This window comes from Macrosteles quadrilineatus, unplaced genomic scaffold, assembly GCF_028750875.1.
Source record: "Macrosteles quadrilineatus isolate MER2022 unplaced genomic scaffold, UCM_ALF_1.0 Scaffold_2__2_contigs__length_208266976, whole genome shotgun sequence".
Classification (NCBI taxonomy): Eukaryota; Metazoa; Arthropoda; class Insecta; order Hemiptera; family Cicadellidae; genus Macrosteles; species Macrosteles quadrilineatus.
This window is the reverse complement of record NW_026542595.1, coordinates 15117848-15141234: the sequence shown is the minus strand read 5'-3', so window position 1 is coordinate 15141234 and position 23387 is coordinate 15117848. Positions and strand designations below refer to the sequence as shown.

Here is a 23387-nt window from a genome sequence, read left to right as displayed (position 1 = left end):
GTCCCCTGGTTATATTACAAGAAACTAAGCCCCTCACAACGACAACATAGAATAATAGAAACAAAATTACGTCAAAACTAACTTCCAGTGTGACCAGGGTTTCTAATCCACTTCAGTAATTTTCCCCACCACTTTACCTAAAAATACCCACTATTACCCACTCAGCTTGAATAAGAGTAATATGTGGTGTAATGACATAAAATATATAATTGAAATATATATCAAACTATTTTACCCAAAATAAATGGACATGATGTATTTTTGTAAAAAAAAAACTTTAACCCAATTAAATATTTTTTATCTAGCTTGTCTGATATGTGGTTTGAGTAAATTATGATTCACTTTCCATAGAACTTTACATAACTATAAGTAAAACCATTGACTATATATACCTACAGACGTATATTTAGTCAATGATACAACTTAAGGGTTTAGTTGCAGAGTTAATTTTGTTACAAGTCAATGTTAGCAACGTTGTGTTAGGCAAATAAAATGAAACCATGGACTATTTAACATCAAATAAACTAAAAAGATGGCACCGCACTTAAAGTTATTTAACTAAAAAATAAACTTTTTTTAGGCTGATGGTAAACACGAATGCGTTACGTTGGTAATTTAATAACATTGTCTATTGAAAATATAAATTATATAGGCCTAGAACTTATGGTAAGCTTAGGCCTACTTGAACTTATACTTGAAGGTAAAATTGAAAACAATGGTTGGCAATGTTTGGTTAATTTTATCAATGTTTTACATATTTAGGTAGTTTTTAGCAGCTTGAATTCGAATCCCATATTGGCTACACTGTACTGGAACGAGTGAACTTTAATCGAAGATCAGTGAATCAGAATATGACGTCACTGGTATCGAATGGATACGATACTAATGGTATCGATACTTTAGTTCCGATACTAATGGTATCGATACTTTAGTTCCGATACTGAGCCGGTATCGTTACTTTTTTGCGATACGGTATCGATACCAAATATCGGAAAGACAGTGGTATCGCAACAAGGAATTATCGAAGAAGTGGAAGAAGAAAAAAGGCTTTGCTGAAGGCAAAAAAAGTTGCCAATGTTTTTAAGGTTTGATTCTAAACATGAAGCCTGCTAAAGCAGAAACTTCCCAATGCACTAAAAACGAAAAATACCATGAAGCGAGCATGAAATACCCTATTTTACCCACTAAAATAGAATACCCGCAAAAATACCCACCATAGCTTAAAATACCCACAAAGTGGGTAATTACCCACCAATTCGAAACCCTGAGTGTGACCAACATATATAAACTAGACATGAAAAACTATATTTAGGATTGACAATATGATAACAAATCGACTTGAGTTTATGGTTAATCTATGGTGGTACTGCATTCTGATTATATTTGCAAAGCAATAGTCCGGCCAACCATAATTATTCTCAGGTCTGAGCTGAGAAGGAAATTACATCAAATGGTGCTTTGGAGGGGATTTAATTTTTCTAAAACCTGTTGCAAACTCAGATATTTTTTTCGTTATTCAATTTTAAAGATAAACTTGTCGTATTTTTAATATTCAAAACGTATTATATATTTTAACTCGACCCTGCAGTGCAGGTTGCTGTAAACTGATCAAAAGATTAGTTAATACATTTTCTTTTTGTTAATTAAGGGTGGTAACGGTGTCTAACACGCATACGCCCCCAATCACTCAGATCAGTGGCGCCGAGCCAGCAAATAGTGGCAGTGCAAAGAGTACAGTGGCAACTGGCAATACGATGCGGGATGCGTACCGCTCGGGCGCTCGACAACATCCCTACAGCCTACTCCCGTATAACCAATGTTCGTTATCAATGTTGTAAAAAAATTGATGTACAGTATAATGTTGAAAAACTGTTTATATTTTCTAACGGTTATTTCTTTTAATTAATTTAAAAATTATAATGCTTTATTGGCAAGAGTTTTTTTTTTTATCAACTCACAAAATATGTTAAGCTATGGCTATTTATTTTACTTTTAGACATTTAAAAAATATTTTTCCTCTCGGCCGTGCGCCCTCTGGGAGCTTGCGCCCATAGGCCCGGGCCTACCGGGCCTATTGGGAAATCCGGCCCTGGATGATGACCTCCTAGCAGGTTGAAACTAGTTGTGAAGACAACAATCGGATTGCAAGAATAAGGTTTTTACCTAACCCGCCATGTTAAACTTCCCTATCCTAAGCGTGATGTATTCAACTTCCTTACTTCTCGAGTGATGTAAAGTATCAAAAAACTCACTCGGTGATGTAATGAAACCCATTTAAATAACATTGAGTGGATAACGTAAAAATTATACCTCTATGGAGCCAACGACGTTCAACGCTAGAAATCAGCTGTGTGCTTAAATATTATTGTTATGTTTTGAAGAATTTTCCTAACCTAGCTTTTGTTTGTAAATGAACGTTACTGTTAGAAGATGAGTGAAATGGATAATGATTAATATTGTTCGTAACCTCCTGTATATTGTCGGGTCAGGTAAAATCTTGTACGTTACACGTTACGCAAGAGCGTGTTTACATCACTTAGGTAAATTATGCAACTCGCTTCCGCTCGTTGCACAACCTTCACCTGCGTGATGTAAAAACGCTCTTACTACACTTGTAAGGTAAATAGCTATTAAACCACTATTATAGTTAATAATAGTGGTTTTTTTTCATGTTCATCAGAAACAAATTTAGGGTTAAGTTCTGTCAATGGGATGCATTTACTTAAGACTAATTTTGTTAAACCTTTACAAAATGACCATAGACTTAGAAATAATAACTGGGTAGGGTAGGGGTGGTAATTTAGCGGTTTTGACCAAGAACTAAGTTTATGTCAACAAACCATTTTTTGCCTTTTCTTATTTTTGACGAAGACAATTTCCAATATTGTATTTCAATCGTGGAAGCCTTTTTATCAGCATTAACCAAAAAACCAAAAGCTACCTTAATAAACCAATATTTATTCTTTAGTAGTTAAACCTCTGGAATCATTAAAATTCTTTATTTAAATATAACAAACTGTTTTTGTTTGTTTTTTTTTACACAAAAGATATGTTGTACTGGGATATATATCCTGACACATATATAATTTGATTCTGAGTTTGTTTAAATATTACAATAATTTCTTTTCCATTTGAGGTTTTTAGGGACTTATGTCCCTCCAAGCCACTAGTTGTGTATTAAAACAATATTTTAACTGACACCACAAACATACACAAAACACAAAAAATATTTAAAAAAATCAATTTGGGTTGGATTTGTGTCTCCATGGATCGAAGTTAAGTATAGTCACACACTATCCTCCCTGCATATTATTGAATAAGGAAGATTATTTGGGCCTATTTCATCATGGCTACTATGTCTGGTGATAATTATTGTTTTTATTTTGGCTAGAGGTTCCAATTTCATACTATATCTAAAACCACTAATGATGTGAGGGAAACCTAATGTTCGTGATTAACACACCACTGGATATATAATGTACTGTCAACATTTGACCAGACACAGTTTGTTTGTTTGTTTGTTTTTTTGATTGGTAAATTAGTATGGATTTTACAAGCTATTTTTGTATAGTTGTATTCTTATTAAATTTAGTGTCATGCCAATTATGTAAGTTTTGATTAATATTTTGAAAAATCAAGATTATCATTGATGTTTACAATATAATAAATAATATTCGTATAAACAATTAAAATATATAATTACAACCATTTTGAATATGTAATTAACATTTAATTTATATAAACTTCAATAAATGTTAATTTTAAAATACTAAATTCCTAAATATTTTGTATTTAACAACATCATCAAACCTTGCGCTTTTCAAATTTTTCTAAAAATTAGTATATTTTTGAAAATATGTATTGTTATTCAACAGTGTGGCATATCTTTCCACTTATCACAGTAAGTCATTCAAAACTTGTGTCCTTTAAACATCTAAAATATAAATCTATCTATACCGATATGAAAAAATCACAAACAATAGGCTATATTAATATTAGCCGACCACATTATCTTTCATCAAACCCTCTCCAAGACTTACTTCATATCTTACAATGGCTACAAAAGTTCCTTTTACTTTAATCCTTTTCTTCAAGGCAAAGTTTTTCTTTTGGATTCCAAGCTGTATCTAAAATTTCAAATGTTTGGAATCGTGATTCTGTTTTTTTCTTATGGAGTTTTGTACTGTACTCTATAGGAGTTTAACAAATGTAGGTGTTATCATTATGTTATATTAAAGGAATTTGTAGTTTTTAATGTTCAAAAGGTAGCAAAAGTTTAAAAATTGATGATGTATGTAATGTTACAGTAAGAGGATCCAAATGCTATGGAGAGCTGGGCTGCCTGGACCTTAGCCCTGAATGGTACAATCCCAGGCTGAGACCTCTAAATCTCTTTCCACTAGCAAGGGAAATCATTGACACCAGGTTTATACTGTATACCAGGAACAACACACTTGAAGTAGGTTCATATATAGAGCTCGTGCGTTTCTTGGTGAAGTCTGGGGGTAGTTGGTTAGAGTGGCTCTGAACCGGTTTTTTAGGGGTGGGGGTATGCCGAAAATCAGTCTGCGGTCTCACCCTGCCCGAGCAACATCGCGGATACACTCTTTTACAAAAACATTTGGGATGCCAGTTCGTTTCTTAAAACTTAGTTTATTTTATAAGTTTACAGTGGTGTGAAAATACAATTTTTTTAGGCACTTTTAAGCCATAGTTTTGTATGATAGTAATGCATTATTTGTACTTGTTTTTGTCCACAACAAATCTCTGGCTCATTAACGAGTAATTTTTGGAGTATTAAAAATAGCGTAGGTACGGTACTCTAAATGTTAATATAGAGAAATTTTTAAAATATGCTATCCTCCCTTCATAAACATTTTCATATTCCTCTTACAGAAATTAGGCAAACAATTAGATATTTATTGAAAATACTCATCACACAACTGTCGTGCGAGCAACCGGAACCACCTCCACACCGCGGTCCGAATCCGAAGTCAGACTAGTAGCAGAATAGGACGACGACGTCAACTTCCCCTCTCGTGCTCGGCTCCCCACTTGCCACTACAGCCCCTCACACCCAGACTTCACGAAGAAATGCACAAACTCTATTATTTTTATCTGTCAACTATTTATAAAAACTAGCTGACCCGGTAAACCTTGTATTAGTAGTCAATGATATGTCAAGTTACATTTTAGTTTAACTTAATTTATTATTTTATGAAAGCAACTAGTTGCTATACCCGTTATTCACAACGGGGAGGGGGAGAGGACACACGGAAGAGAAGAAAAAATTGGTTTGGGTACAGTTTTGCAGAGAACCTATGATAAATTATTGGATTGAAAAAGTAAACTGCGTACACCTATGGACTATATTAATATATTCAATTTGAGTTTTGGACATATATACTTACCCAGCTTGAGTATATAAATAATAAATTGGTGTTTTTTAGTTTTATGGTAGGCCTACTGTAATCTCTTTGGTTTAATTTTAGTAACTGTGTAGCAAAACACCACCATTAAATCAAAACTTATATTAAAATTAGTGAAGTGCAAAAAAGAAGTTAAAATAAGATTAAATATTTTGTCAACGTCCTACTCAGGTGTAGACTACCAAGCATAAAATCCTCAGACTTTAAAATAGGATGTGAAATGTAGTGTAGTTTTTTGCACTAGATACAAAGTCAATGATAAATTAAAAGATAAGTAGTAGAATGTGCAAAAACCCTCTGTATTTGTGTTCAAATCATTCTTTATTCGTGATACACAGAGAACATGTATCGAATAGAGTCAAATATCTATCTATATCTATAAAAGAGGAACTATGTATGTATGTATATATGTATATGTACCTTATGGACTCCGAAACCGCTCAACAGATTGAAATGACACTTTCAGGCATTAAGCATTATTCAAGTTCATTGTGGATGTAGCCTCCGGATTGCCAAATAATATTAAAAAGGTTTAAATACCTGCTATTAAGCAATCCATTTAATTGCAGTTGCAACTAGTTTCGACTCCTATGTGGAGTCATCATCAGGCGGTACAAGGACTTCTTCTTTCTTCATATGAAGAGCGTCATATTTAACAAGTAAAAATAAATAAACATTTACACACGACACAAAACACGTTACGGACACGAAACATTTACTGATCAGTTACGACAACAGACGAAGCTAACCCGACGGAGTTTAAGTCCAGACTGCGGGTGGTCATTGCAGTGGTGTACGTCCGTTATCTTATCATTTCAGGTTAGGTCCTAGTCCTGTCTAACACACTTCCACTCTCCAGTATCCTTATGGCAGTGTCATATATAAAATTTGACGAAAACGTTTGTTGGTCGTTTAACACATTTTCGTGGTCGGATGTTACTGCCTTATAAATCTCAAACTCTTCTAAGGTGTTTAATTTAAATCTGTCTTTAGAGAAATGTAAAATATTCATGTTGTTACTAATGCTGGTATAATTATGGCCTTGAGAAATTAAATGTTCTGCAAAAGATGATGTCTGGTGTACTGTTGACGCTTTTGGGAGATGTTCCTTGAAACGTTTAGTAAAGGAGCGTGCCGTCTGGCCGATGTAAAATTTAGTACAATCGGTACAATTGATCTTGTATACGCCGGATCTGTCCAAGGGTTGCGTCAATGAAGGACTGCGCTCTTTTAACAATGTGCCAAGTTTGTTCTCTGTTCTGAAGGAAACTGTAATATTGTTTTTTGTCATAAGATTTTTAAATTTGTTACTCATGAAGGTGCCATATTTTGCAGAGATGTAGTTTTTCTGTTTTTTAGTTCCTGTTTTATTTTTATGTTTGAAGATGAGTTTATCAATAATAATGCTTGGATAACCATTTGCTACAGCTATGTATTTTATTGTATTTAATTCTTCATTATAATCCTGTTCATTCATTGGAATAGTGAGCAAACGGTGGACAAAACTGTTGTACGCAGCTAGTTTTTGTGAGTAAGGATGATGGGATTCATAGTTAATGGTCTGGTCAGTGCATGTTGGTTTCCTGAATATTTTGAATACATTATACATTATTATACATTATTAATACATTATTCAAGGATGGTTTGCGTGAAGTTTGGTGCAGATCCGTCAAAAGGGCTCCGCCCCAGAGGGTTTAAAGTGGGCCAATGTCAGACTTTTTGAACTACAATGTTTACAAATAAATATAACTAGCTGTTACCCGGCAACTGTTTTGTAAGTTTAAATAATCACAACATGCTGTATTAGTCATGATTTGAAATAGTGCCACACTGTTTCCACAGAATGCAGCACAGAGAACTATTTTACTTTTGGATAAGTCCAAATATACCCCAATCACAGCACACCTGTGCACTCAACAACGTTTAAATTCCCCAATGTTAAATATTTAAACATAAAAACCTTAACAAAATATTATAAATAATAAAAGGGATGGCAATGCCCTATTATTTTTATCTTTTCTTCTATACCCACACTATCTAACATAATAGTCCAGGAGCTGAGGGGGTTTGAGCATGCATGAAAGTACAGTAGTACGCAATGTTATTGCTGATTATTGTAATATGGACTGTGGTGATTAAAATTACGTATGTCGCCTATTTCAAAAGTGGTCGATAAGGTATTGGGGAAGGGGGCAAACATGGCGCTTTGCGCTATGCGTTAAATGCTGATATTTCGAAAACGGTAAAAGATAGAACATCGGTTAAAACGTTGTTGTAATTCTAAAAATGTGGACTGCAATAATGGTTATTGGCTCCGAGGTCGTATCTCTATAAATAAACAAGTTATTTTATAAAATATGTAAAAATGGACTTTTCGTGTAGTTTTTTTTACCGAAACTAGAATTAATTTGTGAGTGTCGCAAAGATCAAATATCTTTGCTTATAGGCTAGTTGTAATATGGACTGTGGGGATAAAAAATATGCATGTCGCCTACTTTCAGGTGGTAGAGAACTTGGGGGGAGGGGGGCAAAGATGGCGGAACGTGCTATGCATTGAAACGACTGTAGCTCAATAACGGTACGAGATGGGCCATAAAAGTATGGCCATTAGAAAAGGTTGTAGGGTAAAAAGTTGTATCTTAATTAATAAAAAAGTTATAACAATAATAAGTTTAACAAAATCTACATTATACAGCTATTTTATTCAAAAATCATATGGATTGTTGATAAATAATAGTGTAATTACTTAATTACTTGACTAAATATTAACCAGATGCATTTTCTTATAAGAAAAAAAAAATATTACGAATACATATGGTTTAAAATGAAAAACGCGGCCTCCAAACTACGTATAATACTTGGGATTTCGCCGCAATCAAATGCATAATACAGACTACCACTACAAATCCAATTTTAATTATAATTTTATAGGATATTACAATATGATTATGTAACAGATTCTATTAAATACAGTTATATGAAATAAAAACATAACTACAAAAGTAAATACCTTATAATAAAAAAATACGGTAAATTTCTTGATTCTATCCATAACAATTACACTGGTTGTTCATATTATTTGTTGAATTGAAATAGGTACGTAACTTTTGTAAGTTGGTGAAATTTTACTTAAAAATTGCCTAATCCACTAGTCACTAAGAACAAATGTATATAAAAACCAGCCATACACAATTTTAAAAAACCGTAAGCAACTTAAAATAAAATGTATTGAAATTTTAAATATTTAAATAACTATTAAGTTATAAAAGAATATTATTTGTATGAATAAAACACAATAAATGTCAGTAGTCTTAAACTGTACAAATACTTTCACAACCCCGATATCACTGAGTTGGAAGGCAATGATCTTTGGGGGGATTAACAGTTGTGCCGATATCAGAAGCACTGAGCAGCAATTATGACGCAACCTATCGGACGAACCCGAAGGCGTTTGGAGGCCATGTTTTACATTTTAAACCAAATGTATTCGTAATAATATTTTTTTTTCTTATAAGAAAATGCATCTAGTTAATATTTAGCTGAGTAATTAAGTAATACACTATTATTTATCAACAATCCATGTGTTTTTTGAAGAAAATAGCTGTATAATGTAGATTTTGTTAAACTTATTATCGTTATAACTTTTTTAGTAGTTAAGATGCAACTTTTTACCCTAAAACCTTTCCTATTGACCATATTTTTTTGGATTAAAACTATGTTTTAACCGATGTCCCATCTCGTACCGTTATCGAGCTACAGTCGTTTCAATGCATAGCGCGTTCCGCCATCTTTGCCCCCTCCCCCCAAGTTCTCGACCACCTGAAAAGTAGGCGACATGCATATCTTTTATCCCCACAGTCCATATTACAACTATCAGCAAATATCCAACAATATCAGCAAATATGTCTATAGAAAGATATTTGATATACTTCTTTGCAACACTCACAAATTAATTCTACTTTCGGTAAAAAAAAACTACACGAAAAGTCCATTTTTACATATTTTATACAATAACTTGTTTATTTACAGAGATATGACCTCGGACCCAATAACCATTATTGTAGTCCACATGTTAAGAATTACAACGACGTTTTAACCAATGTTCTATCTTTAACCGTTTTTGTAATATCAGCGTTTTAACGCATAGCGCAAACCGATGTTTGCCCCCTCCCCCCCCCTTATCAACCTTTTTTGAAATAGGCGACATACGTAATTTTGATCACCACAGTCCATATTACAATAATCAGCAATAACATTGCGTACTACTTTCATGCATGCTCAAACCCCCTCAGCTCCTGGACTATAAATTATTTAGTGAATAATAATCGTGCGTGCTATCTCAGGTATTCAAATGCGTCTCAATTTGTCATTAACCCACCACATTACTGTCATTAAAAGAAGGAACTCCAATAATACTAATGTGAAACTTAAATCCACCGAAGCTGTGCAACGTTACCAGACTGACGATTTAAAAAATTACACCAAAATTGATTGAAGCAAAAATTATCAGTGGTAAGTACTGATGATTTCATCTGAATTATCCTCTGAATTTAAGCAATTACAATTATTTTTATTTTTGGTATACACTTTTATTATTTATTGTAAAGAACAAATTACCATTTAAAATAATAGTTGTTAAGCGCAGCAACGCGGGTAACTGCTAGTAGGCTATAAAAAATACATAATATACAACTATTACAAAGTTCTTAGAATCAGATTTACTGCTAACAAAATAGTTTCAAAAGTAAATAATTTCCAACTGAACATAAACAGAAATATAAAATTATTCTAATTATAATAAATGAGACGTTAATAAAAAAAATATATACATTTAGTTTTCAGGCTGAAATAAATAAAAAATACCCCGCCGCAGTAAACCTGCAGTCTATACGAATTTACATTTGCCTCACTTGATTTTGAATTCATTCTATTTAAATAACATTAGGTTTAATGAGTTACTAGGTTTGCTGCTTCAGGGAGGGTAATAAAGTGTGTTTTTTAGCAGGATATTAATAGCTTAGTATAAAATAAATAAATTTACCTAGGTTGATTAAAATATATCCATAAACAAGCAAACTACAACAGTTTACAATATTTTCCATAAGAATAACATGTGGATTTTAAATTTACATTTTTTTTAACCTTCTTCGTAACCAATATGCGTACAAAAAAACTTAAACATACTAAATTATTTGTTTTTTAAGCTCTTAAAAATTGTCTAGAGAGAAATTGGGAAATTTTGTGTTTTGAAGGTAAAAAATGAGAAAAACCCATTTTCCCCATAAAACCCTCCGTAAAACCCCGTTCCCATGGTCCGATCATGCTGGTTCGCAATCTCATCCAAGTTCATTCAACTACATTCATTACTCGGACAAAAATTACTCGATTTATCGTGTTCACGTACACATACCGTATATATATATATATCTATATCTATAAAAGAGGAACTATGTATGTATGTATGTGTGTGTGTATGTGTGTATATACGTTATGGACTCCGAAACCGCTAGACAGATTGTAATAAAACTTTCAGGCATTGTTAAGCATCTTTCAAGGATGGTTCGAGTGAAGTTTGGTGCAGATCCGTCAAAAGGGCTCTGCCCTAGAGGGTTTTAAGTGGGCCAATGTCAGACTTTTTGATCCACAATGTTTACAAATGAATATAATTTAAAAGCAGATGTTTACTTTCACCAACTGTTTTGTAGGTTTGAATAATCACAACATTCTGTATTAGCATTAGTCATGATTTGAAATAGTGCCACAGTGTTTCTACAGAGTGCAGCACAGAAAACTATTTTACTTTTTAATAAGTCCAAATGTATTAAACCCCAATCGCAGCACACCTGTGCACTCAACAACGTTTAAATTCTCCAATGTTAAATATTAAAACATAAAAATCTTTATCAAAGTATTATGAACAATAAAAGAGATGACTTTTTTTTAATTTATGACATAAGTTAATTTGCAACCAAATGGTGAGTGAGCGTAGCGAACGAACATCAACCTGGAGGCGAGTAAGCGTAGCGAACGAGCTAACCCGAAAGCAAGTGAGCGCAGCGAACGATTTCCAACCTGAAGGTGAGTGAGCGTAGCGAACGAACTTCAACCAGGACGTGATTGAGCCATGCGAATACTTATGAAGTTAAGCGGGGCAAAGCCCGCGGGTACAGCTAGTATATACATAATAACCAGTGCTGGATTTAGGGTACTTGCAGCCCTAGGCCAAATTACTTGAGCAGCCTCCCGCTGTGGTAGAAATTATCATCGACAACCGCAACCGTGGTGAAATATTGAACACCTACCGCGGGCCGCATTCATGGGGACATCATCGAGACTCACGGCAGTGGCTAACTCGTGAATGTCTCCCGCGGGCTGCGATCATGAGGACACATCACCGTCACCCACGGCTTCGGCTAAATCGTTAACGTGTCCCGCGGGCCGCAATCACGGGGACATAATCACCGTCACCCGCGGCCGCGGCAAAATCGTGAACATCTCCCTTGGTCCACAATCACGGAGACCTCATTATAGTCACCTGCAATCGCGGCAAACTGATGTTTTAAAAAATTGATTTTTTATCTAAAAAATTTTTTTTCAACCCTCTGCGGCCCCCTTTTGCTTGCAGCCCTAGGCTGCGGCCTAATCGGCTTAGTGGTTAATCTGGCACTGATAATAACTAATAATATATAAAATAACATAAGTACCCTTTCTCCTCCTTTTTAGTTAATGAAACTACACAACATGTTTCGTCTATAATGATATCTTCAAGTTTTTACCAAACTCCAACAAAAATATACATATTATAATGTTTTGAACGGATGGTGTTTTTGGCCTCTGGACACATCAAAATGAAAAAGTAAATCGGTCCCGGGCCTAGGTCTTTCCAAGAGACCTACGGTAATAGCTTCTTCCCTATAGAGAAATTCGCTCAAACAAAAAGTATTACTAAACAAAGTGAAAATTTTAATCGTTCCCTTGAATTTGTTATGAAATTCAAATTGAACTTGTATACTAATTTTTTGTAAAAAAAGTCTTCTATGGAATAAAATGGAAATTTTATTTAACATTCTTTTAGGGTCCTTTAAAATGTATTAATTGCCTTCCCTCGTTATTTGAGCTAGCACATGGTGGAAGGAAAAAACATAGGTGTGCTATTCCCGTCATACTCTGACGTCACTCGGATTGCAAACAAAAGATCACCTGATTGTAACTGTCAAATAAGTATATGTATTTGTTTTGATGTGGTTGTTATTGTTTTGTTTTTATTATTATAAAAACAATAACAATCAAATAAAAACAAGTACATGATAATTTGACATTTACAATCAGGTGATCTTTTGTTTGCAATCCGAGTGACGTCAGAATATGAATAGCACACCTATGTTTTTTCCTTCCACCATGGAGCTAGCAGGTGTTGCAAAACAGTTAAACCTTAATAGTTGTTAGTTTTCTTTTTGTTTACTCTTTGTGTAGCCTGCTTGACTAAGCCTAATAGAACCATCTTGTTCCCGTAAAACAAAAGTCCCAAGAAGTGTGAAGATTCATGGTTTTGATCCTGTTTACACTTTTGAAAAACATAAGCCACTTTTATGTGTGTACATTCCGCTTGGTAAAACATTGTAGACGTAGACCTGCAACTGTTTAGTGCCTTTGAGGGAACAACTATAAAACATTGTGAAAGATTTTTATGTTACTTAATGTTACTTTTAAGACACATTATATTTTTTAATAATGTTATGGAAGAACTGACTGAACTATCGGGAAATTAGGTTTAAGCGTGTAGCGGGAATAGTATTCTGGCCAAAAAAATTATGTAGGTGGTTTCAGAATGAAGCTCCGGGTGGAAGGACAGAATGCTTTTTAAAAATGAAGAAGTTCTCCCTTAGTTTAACCATAGACAAATATAATTAATACAGACTGTCAAAGGAAGCTTCCGGCGCCCACCGCTAGGAGTGCCGTGTAGTAACGCACACCACTGCAGTTAAGGAGCGCGGGAGCCGTATGCTACCAGCAGACGCTGCAGCGATGTGCGCACACGACACTCCTAGTGGTGGGCGTCGGAACATATGCCAACCGCAGTACTGCTGCCGGTCTAAATTAATTCTATTTGTCTACGTTTTAACTTAAGTATTAACATATGTTTAACCTTTGAGTCAATGGTTTAACTTAAATCTTTGTGAGCAACGCGGCGGGTTAAGCTAGTATGTTATAAAACAATTTCTGAAAAGACCATCCATACTATGTACCATACTATATAGAGATTATCACATACTGAAATGAGAATTTTGTATTTTGTAGCATGTATGTAGGTAAAATATACCAAAAATAAAATGTAACGTATAAATTAAGTGTTTTTGTTCACAGGGACAGATTTTGAGGGCTGGACAAGATAATGATATTTTAAAGACTAATTTTGATGCAAAAAAAGAAAGCAAACTTATAATTCATGGCTTTGTGGACAACACCAGATTAAGTAGCTGGCTGAAGGTAAGGATTCTGTTTAAATCAACATCCTTCTCATTAATTTTCATGAATCTTATTTATATATATATATATAAACAAGATGTCCCGGAACTCTCTGGAACATTTCATATGAAATTATTCCTTAGGTCAAGACAAACACATTTCACAATACATCATGGTTCTACGTGACTAGTTTACCGTCTCTGTCTGTATGTGTTTTTTACAAATTATTTCATAACTCATATATAATTTGGCTTCAAATAGAAGTGTATGTTGTACGTATGTTTATAATTTGGTTTCTATTAAACTGTTTCAGAAATAAAAATTAACAAATTAGGTGACATTTTTAATTTTATTTGATTTTTTTAACCATTTTTAAATGAAGGGCTAAAGAGACCATATCTCCCAAAACATAAAATAATAACAACTATATTAGAATGTACATAAACTGAACTAAACATAAACAGAAATATAAAGTTATTCCAATTATAATAACATGGGCCATGTTGGTGTGGATTATTGTGTTAATCGTATGTTCTGCCCTGAGTGTGCAGGTTAATGGGTCAGTGTGGGCCCTACTTTTAAAATGTAGCTAGCTACAACTACTGCTACAATTTTTAACCCATTGGCGCCGACTTACGAGCGTTACTCGTACGGCCGCTGCAGGCCCGGAGGCCGACTTACGAGAGCCACTCGTGTCACCGCTAGGCAGCGCCATTTTTTATTTAGTTATTATTATTTTTCGCCCTTTTTGTTTCTTCTTACTATTATAATGTTTATAAATATCTTGCTTCTTGATTTGCGTATTTACACATTAATTTTAACGAATAACAAACAATTTTGTTTTGCCATGGAAACCACATATCACCAAAAATCAGCTGCGGTAAGGTAAACAAACAATTTTTTAAAAATGTTACTACTTATAAAAGTACACAACTTTTGATTTTTCTACGTAGGGAATCGATTGACCTTTATAATAGTAGTGTTATTTGGTGTCTGGATTAATCTTGGAATTTTTATATCAAGTTTACTTTCAAAATATTGTTTTTAAAATTTTTATTTTTATAATCTCTATATATATAGGCTATATATTTTTTTTAGAACTTTGACTATCCAATTAACACTTTTCTGTAGACAATTTTACTGTGAACAAAATGGTGAAAGAATTATTAATTTATTACTTAAGGTTTTCTTTCTATAGCAGTTAGAGTAAAAGTCTACAAATTCGGTAAAATTAATTGCCGCCAGAGGGTGCTGCAGGTATCGGATTAATTCCTTCCCCAATGGGTTAACTACTTTTCAAAAGACGTTACTTTTATTCCACGCACATTAGGTAAATGTAAATTAATTGCAACTAAATTTTTATTGAACAAACACTCAAACAACAAAATGTCGGTATTGTATCTAACATTACTTGGAAAACAACTTATTCCTAGATTGTATTTAATTTCTTGGCATCATAAATCTAACATTACAACAACACAAACAAAATAGTTTGGTGTTCCATCATATTTAGTACTTATTTTTAAGTATTGCATTAATTTTAGCATCTTATATGTAAATTTCATTAAGTTTAAAGGGCATGCAACCAAACTAAATTTTAAAAGCTCATTTTATTTCTTTAATTCTTTATATATTTATCAAACATACATATGAATTCAAACGGATGGTGTTTTCGGCCTTTGACTTTGGGACATAAAAACGAAAAATTAAATCAGTGGGTCCAGGTCTTACCATAATACCTACGGTAATAACTTATTCCCTATATGGAAAATTCGCTAAAACGTTGGTCTGGGTCTGGCTTCAATGAAAATCCTCTTCATCGACGTCAAATTCACCATTTAATAAGACGTAAAAGAAATATCTTAGCTTATTATACAAGTAAAATTATAGATTCACAACTGGAGGTGAAACTTAAAAACCACTATGTAAGAAGTTCAAAAAGTCCGTGCGAAGAGTGGATCCAAAATAATAATCTGGTACGTAGATTTCTTTGGACAATATCGGGTTAGTTTATATAACTTACTTGAAATGCCGCGATTTTCAAAAGGTTCAAACTTGTCAAGATCAACACGGACGACTAGGCAGCACAACAGTGGTAGCCATCAGACTGCTTCATCTTCTGATCTCACCGCCAGGAACATTAATAGAAACTAGTGGCTTGTAGGTATTTAGACAAACTCAGAATAACACATTATCTATGTGTCAGAATAGGCATCCCTACACCATATCTTTTGTGTAAAAACCAGTTTGTTGTTCTTCTTTGTTTGCTTTTGTTGATGTCATTTTCAATAAATAATTTGAATCACTCCAGTGGCTTAACATGAAAAGGCAGCAAACATATCATTGTTTGTGAATAAATACTGGTTTACCAAGGTAGCTTTGGTCTTGTGGTTAATGAGGATAAATAAAAGCTTCCCTGTTTGGAATTTTAAAAATTAATTGGAGGTTCGCCTTCAGATGAATTGAAGACGCCTGCAATTTCATCTGCAGTAGGCTTATTATACCTACGACGATCCATATTTATCCTGTCTACAAACCTAAGTTCTAATTCACTGTCACCTTGTACAACCATTTCTTCCGAAGCTCTTTTGTAAATTTGTGCAAATGGATTTTCTAATAGAATTTCAGCTAGTTTTGACAATACCTATTTCAGGTTTTAAGTCACTATTTTCTCGACGCCTTTGACGAATTTCTGTTGCTGTTGATGTGTCAATAATGTACAATTATTGGCCATACACGGGGTCTTCATCATGTTGAGGCAGCACATCTGAGATTGAACGATAAATCTGTCCTTGAATTTTGAAACAGTATGGCCCTTTTCCTGGAATATCTTTCTTACTGGCTGAAAAATAAGCAAAAGCCATCGCACTGTTGTATTTTCGAATGAATTTATACAGTTGTGGGCTCTCTTCAAACAAATTTTTAAGTTCTACATAAGTTTTTGGCTGAGGAAGGTTAATAAGTCCGTTATGGCAACATGTCATAAAATGATTATTCGTTAGTTCTTCTCTAAAATGAAGAGCACTACATTGAATGCACTCTTGGTCCAGTAATCCTGCATCGTGGATATTTACATTTCTCTCGTCTCCATGGGTCTCCTAAAAAGTGGTTGTAACATATCTTGATTAAGTTCATCATTATCTACTCTTGCTCTTCTACGCGCACTGTCATTCCTATGAACAGTTCCCCGCCTTTGTGGTCTACCCCTGGCGTTCATATTAATTACAGTACTTATACCTAATGAAAAGAATATATATCCAGCAGCCTACATACCAAAACATCTTGAATCCCTGGTGATTTTATAAAAGTATGATCAAATATGATTACTCTACGTTGTATATTCACTGCACTAAAAAAATATTTACTTAAGAAGGAATGCAAATACACCGTTTTAGAACCAATAACATTTATAGGTTATTTTAGTTGTATACATTAACACAACCTTAACCTTAAAATGTGTAGAAATATAAAGAAAACAACATCATTTAAAATAAACTTAAATATATGACGAGGTGTTAGCCCGTCCTACGTACGGGAGTAGTCAGTTAAAACGGTTTAGGCCTATAATTCAGAACAGCTAGTTTACACGTATAAAGAAAATTTTTATTGCAGCCTACAGTAGAATGAGTAATTATCAATTGAGAAGTGTATAGGCCTAGTCAATGATATCACCTTCCATCGCATACCTACCTCTTCCATAATCAATATTACCACAATACAATTACTCATACTATACACAATTTCCAGTAGGTCTGAGTTGAAACTCCCTAAAATAAACGAAAACATCCAATAAAATTCACAGTACACATAATTATAACGTTGGTGTCCTGACATCATTAAACGAATCGTCCACACACATCCTTTATGTCAATTTCACTGCACCAATTGCTAAATAAATAAGTTTAGTTTAAACAACGAAAGGTAAACACAACAACATATTAGTTTGTTTTGTAAACAGCTGTGTCAAAAAAAAATATTCATTTGAACAAAAGAACTGGTCACATGTTGAGGGAATTTAAAAAGTAAAAACGCTATAGTAAAGCTAGTGACGTAATTAATTGTCTATGTTTATTATCTATCCCGTTATCGGTTCCAATATCCTTGATAATTATACCACCCTCATTGAATCAATGTACATCGTAATTCCCCATATTCATTTATTTAAACTATAAAAAATTCAGCGCCTCCAAATGTAACCACCACTAAACACACGCCAAACAACTTTTTTAGATTTCATAAAAGGATGTTTAGTCTAATTGCAGTATCCTAGGTCAATGATGACGTTGTGTTCAATTTATAGCATTCATCTGTATATCTTTGGATAACAACCGTCTGAGGTTGTGGTGGTAATTTAAAATCGTATTCCTGAGGATTCTTGATCTCCATCTTTATGACATCAATATTTCCGGGCCTAATCCAAACAAAGTTCAAGCATTCAAAAACATTGATTGTAAACAGAAAGCTGCCAAGACAAATTAAAACATGTAAAAATTGTGATTTTCCTACCCTTTCCAAAAAAGTTGAGCAGTAAAATAATTTGCAAATCTTTTTCATTTAACTCGTGTACGACTTGTACACATCGATGGTGTTACTTTTCTCGGTGGTCTACTAATCTTACCTATTTCTAATAATCAATGACAATATTGATTTGAGTCATTTTCAGGTACACCTGCATGGTTTGTGCATGTTTTCTTGTTTTGTTTTTTGACTAGAGCTTATTTATTTGAATTGTTTGTTGATGAATTTGATTTTGCATGTTTTGTTTATTTAAATGACGAGCCTATTGTACTTGTTGTATGGCAATAAAGACTTTGACTTTGACTTTGACTTTGACAAAATCAGAGTAAATAACCTCATAGTTCTAATAGGGCATTTTTATTTAACCAGCTGTTAGTTAAAACAAATTATATTGCTCTAAAACAAATCAAAGATTACAAAGATTGCTTTAAAAAATAATTTGAACATCCTTGTATTTTACTATGTATATTAAATTAATCTGTCATCCTCTTACAAAAGAATTGAACGTATCAATGATTAGCATTACACATAGTATAAATAAGTCAACCCTCAGTATGTCTTTACATTTTTATCCATGTTTTTATCCAAATGCTGAATTTGTGACACAAAAGCTGAATGTTTACAGCTGTTATGTTAAGCAAATTATTTTATGCCAAAAGCTAGTTTAGAATCTTAGCGTCGGCTGCTAGACTTTTTAAAAATTAAAACTTAATTTCTAAAAAACTGGGACCCTAAACTAAAATTATGGCTTCGACATTCCCTAGTTCTCAAAATTATCTTTCTTTCAACACAAAAATCATGAAAATCCGTCGAGTGGTTGATTCAGAATCGTGAAATAAAAAAACACTGTTTCGTTTTAATATTATAGATTTAAAAATAAAAACAAAACAGAAGTTAGATTTAATTTCGACTCTTTGATTATTTATACAGAATATTTATTCTATGTCGTTTATTCCTCACGACAATAACGTAAAAGCATGAAAAAATGAAACTTGAGTATATGATTTAAATATAAACAAAGAATGCAGACGTTTTTCCGATTAATCTTCAAGATTTCAGTTTTATTATAGTATACATTTCATAGTTGACTGGCTTAAAGTAAACCAAATGCGTGTATTGATCAATGTTTCAAGATATAGCACGATCAGCTGTGCTGTATTGAAGTAAACAGAAATCAGCAGTAAATGACTTCTAATGCTATTCTTATGGAGAAACTTTACGTTATATCTAATTTTGTATCAAGATTTGGGGAATTTCACCAATTTTCCCGCCGTCACGGGCTCGAGACCTTTAATTTGAGCCCTCTCCCGTCCTTCTACGACTTCCGAGTCGCCCACAATTTTGACGCAAAGAATCGGCTTACGTAATTAATATATACATAGATTTGGTATTAGCAAACAAATTTGATCATTCCCTTCAGTCTCTGGATTATGTACCTGCACAAATTGTAAAGCAAAAACTAAAGAGAAAAAAAATTTAAAGAAGACTTTATGTGTGCAATTTGCAGAAGAAACCCAAATGTTCTTACAGATCTTAACAACATGGATCCAGGAGATGTGCCACCCCAGCTACAAGACTTAACTGCAGTAGAGCAAATGCTCATTGCCAAAGTTCAGCCAGTTATTCGGCTGTATCAGTATCGTTCTTGTGGACAGATATTTTATAACGGCCATGTAATAAATATTGCGCAAGATTTGTCTGAAATAACACACTTTCTACCCCGAGCACCAAATACTCTGAACGTTGTTATTGTTCGAAGACCAACATTACAAGGATTTTTGGAATTCAGAGTCCGCAGACAAAAAATACTTGATGCTTTGATATTTTTGAAACACAATAACGACTTTTACAGTGACATAAATATCGATATGGACACATTAAATGATTTACCAATAGATGGCACTATTGAGGAACAAGTTCCAACGATAGAAATCGACAGTGTATTAAATGATTCATTAGACGATGGTTTGGTAACTGAATTGGCTGTAAGCAGTACAGCTTTCCAAAATCAAAAAGAATCAATAAAACGAGTTTTGGAATGGCCACCTGGACATCCCAATCCAATAGACGAGTTTCGTACTCCTGGATATATCGTCATGGCTTTTCCTCATCTATTTCCACGTGGGAAAGCATATTTTAATGATCATAAAAGACAAGTAAAACTGACTTTCAAACAGTGGTGCAATTATTTGATGCACTTCAGGGACTCCCGTTTTGCAACTGACAAAAGATTCCGATATTTATGTCTAAACACAATTCAAAGACACGAGGCACTCAATGTCGGAGCGGTTATGGCAAAGAAATCAGATCTCAAGGAGATGACAATAGATCAACTTCGTATTTAATTTGAAAGAAATCCGAGCATTTTAAATAAGCTGTTATCATATGGTGCCCATATCCGAGGAACAAACGCATATTGGTTTAAACGCCGGAATGAACTTCAATCTATGTGTGAAAGTCTTGGTGCACCCACCCTATTTCTAACATTAAGTTCTGCTGATCTATGGTGGCCATGCTTGCAAAAGTACTTCAAGATTCCTCAAGAAATCACAAGTAGGTAATGAAAGCCAAATGTCTAGATTCATGCAAAAATCTTTAAATGACAATCCACTAATTGCGGACGAGTATTTCGAGGCGCGAGTGCAAATACTCATGGAAATTTTAAATATAAAATTCAAAGTGAAAGATTTTTGGTATCGAACTGAGTATCATCATCGTGGTAGTCCACATGTAGCCTACATAGCTTGATTTGGATTGAGAACGCTCCCGATATACGTCTATTTGATCAAGCAACTATGATGAGATGTCATCATACTAACTATTTTCAGCGAGTTTTTGGGTCTCTTCATTGAGTATGTGTTTTGGTTAATAATTCTCTTTGTTGGTGATCTGGTTTCAGTAAATTCATTACTTTCATCATCGCTGGATGGAAGTGAGTCTATATGTTCAATATGTTGCTGAGGATAAATAATATCTTGTATCTCTAAGTTGTTTTTCTTTTGAGTTTTTGGGATGCCATCTGTCCTATGGACTTGAGCTACCACAGTTATTGTTGTTCCCTTTTCTTCAGGAGAGGGAGGCTCTGCTGCAGCTGTCTATGTGTACGTTGCAGTGTCGTGGCCGGGATTTATCTGACTTCCCTGTTAGTATTTGTGTGTGGTATAGTGTTGTGGAAGGGATTTGTATGAATCAATTTTGTAAATAACAAAAATGTAAACATAGGTAACCTATTGTGTAAAAATCTAATGGTATCCTTCTGTATGTTTGTTATACTCAATCATTCAAAACCTACTGAACAGACTGAACTTAAACTTGACAAAAATAGGTACAGCTACTATATCAAGGATCCGTTTAGTTATTCACGCTCCGATACTGACCGAGGGCTTTGCCCCATTGGCTTTAAAAGTTCTGAGGTGGGATTTTAAAAGTAAATATTGGTCTTAATGGCTGTAATGAGAACACTCCCAATATTTATATTTTGCTATGACATTTCAATGTAAACAAGCAGAACTGTTGGTGTAAAAATTAAATAGATAATTCCGTAGAACCATGTTGCAGGTTTTTCATCAACCCCCGGATGAAGGACAGGTACTCTGCTAGTAATTACATAAATTTGTAGATTATATTTATACTTTTAGCTCTTTGCATTGTTTTAGGAAATGCGATTGGAGCTCCTAAAATATGGAGATATGAATGTTTTTGAGGTAGATTGGGACAAAGGTTCACTGCCACCTTATACTCAAGCCACAGCCAACACACGTTTAGTGGGACTGGAAATTGCTTTCTTCATTAACCATCTTAAGGTAGCAACATATTATTTGAATATAATATATTTTTTATGCCTTACTACTATCTGTTACCCTGTTACCCACAGGCTTCACCAACCAATGGCCAACCCATTTTGGCGATTTTGCAGACCTTTTTTTGAAAATTTATAAAAATTTGTACAAGTAAACCTAGCCAACCTTGTATTCATTTTGTTTGGAAAGGAAAGGAGAATCTATAAATAGTAATATAATAATGACTAGTATACACGTTGCTCGAAATCGAGCAATTGCAAAGAAGTAAAGTAGTTATTTAAAAACAAATAACAGCAATTAAATTATACAGCTGATCAAAATGTAAACAATTATGTTCTTCATAAGGATAACATGGGAACTTTAACATCCACTGGAGCAGAGCCCAAGGGACTTTTTCAAAAATGTAAGGCCAGTTTGCAAATCTAAGCGACACGCTCTTTCCAATGAAACGTCATTGGATAAAATCGATTAAGAAATGGCGGAGGAGTTCAACCGACAAAGTTTCATGTAGCGTATTAATTATATAGATTAAGAGTTAAGGAAAGGCCAATTGGCTGATTAGGATTATTATGTACAAGGATAGGAATCAGCTAGCTTACCTGGTAAATAGAGTCCAGATTAGCCTTGATTACACATAAAACACATGACACAACATGACCGCTTTCAGCATGCGCTGCAACTAATCTCCAGCGGTTACGTATCACTAAAACTACCATATCTCAGTTAATACTTGTCCAATCTTCAAAATTAAGGTGTCAATCGATTTGTAATAAAATTGCCTTAAAAAAGTTATCCTTGTAAAATGTTTGTAAAATCAACGGTTTTCGAGTTATTCAAGAAACAAAATTTAAAATGGCCGCCATTTTGTTTTATGAATTTTAAAAATCGTTATAATTTTTTGGTAGCTTTGTCTAGTTGCCATAAATATTTGTGCAAAGTTTCAATTTCGTATGTTTAACCATTCCTTAAAAAAAATTAATAACTTAAAAACAAAATGGCGGCTGTGTGAGTAACTAAGGACTTCCGGACAATTTAAACATGATATTTAGGTATGTTAACTACCCAGGAACAATGCCCTAAAATATTGGTAGAGAGTTCCGGGACACCCTGTATAATAAAATGAACGTTCAGAATGTGATCTTTTGAATGGTATAAATATTGTTCACATCAGAGT

General features: G+C 33.8%; 1 protein-coding gene across 2 annotated transcripts in view; it reads left to right on the top strand.

Moving 5' to 3' along the window:
* LOC128985715 (inactive pancreatic lipase-related protein 1-like) overlaps positions 1 to 23387 on the top strand; it is a 94364-nt gene that overhangs the window by 5154 nt on the left and 65823 nt on the right. The window contains exons 1-4 of one of the 2 annotated variants that reach the window (XM_054405520.1): positions 2432 to 2489; positions 4308 to 4459; positions 13794 to 13916; positions 22070 to 22216. In XM_054405520.1, the coding sequence (XP_054261495.1) occupies positions 2447 to 2489; positions 4308 to 4459; positions 13794 to 13916; positions 22070 to 22216 (465 nt within the window). In that variant the 5' untranslated portion in view covers positions 2432 to 2446. Of the gene's footprint in view, positions 1 to 2431; positions 2490 to 4307; positions 4460 to 13793; positions 13917 to 22069; positions 22217 to 23387 lie in introns of those variants that run through there. The other variant, XM_054405519.1, reaches the window with a different exon arrangement.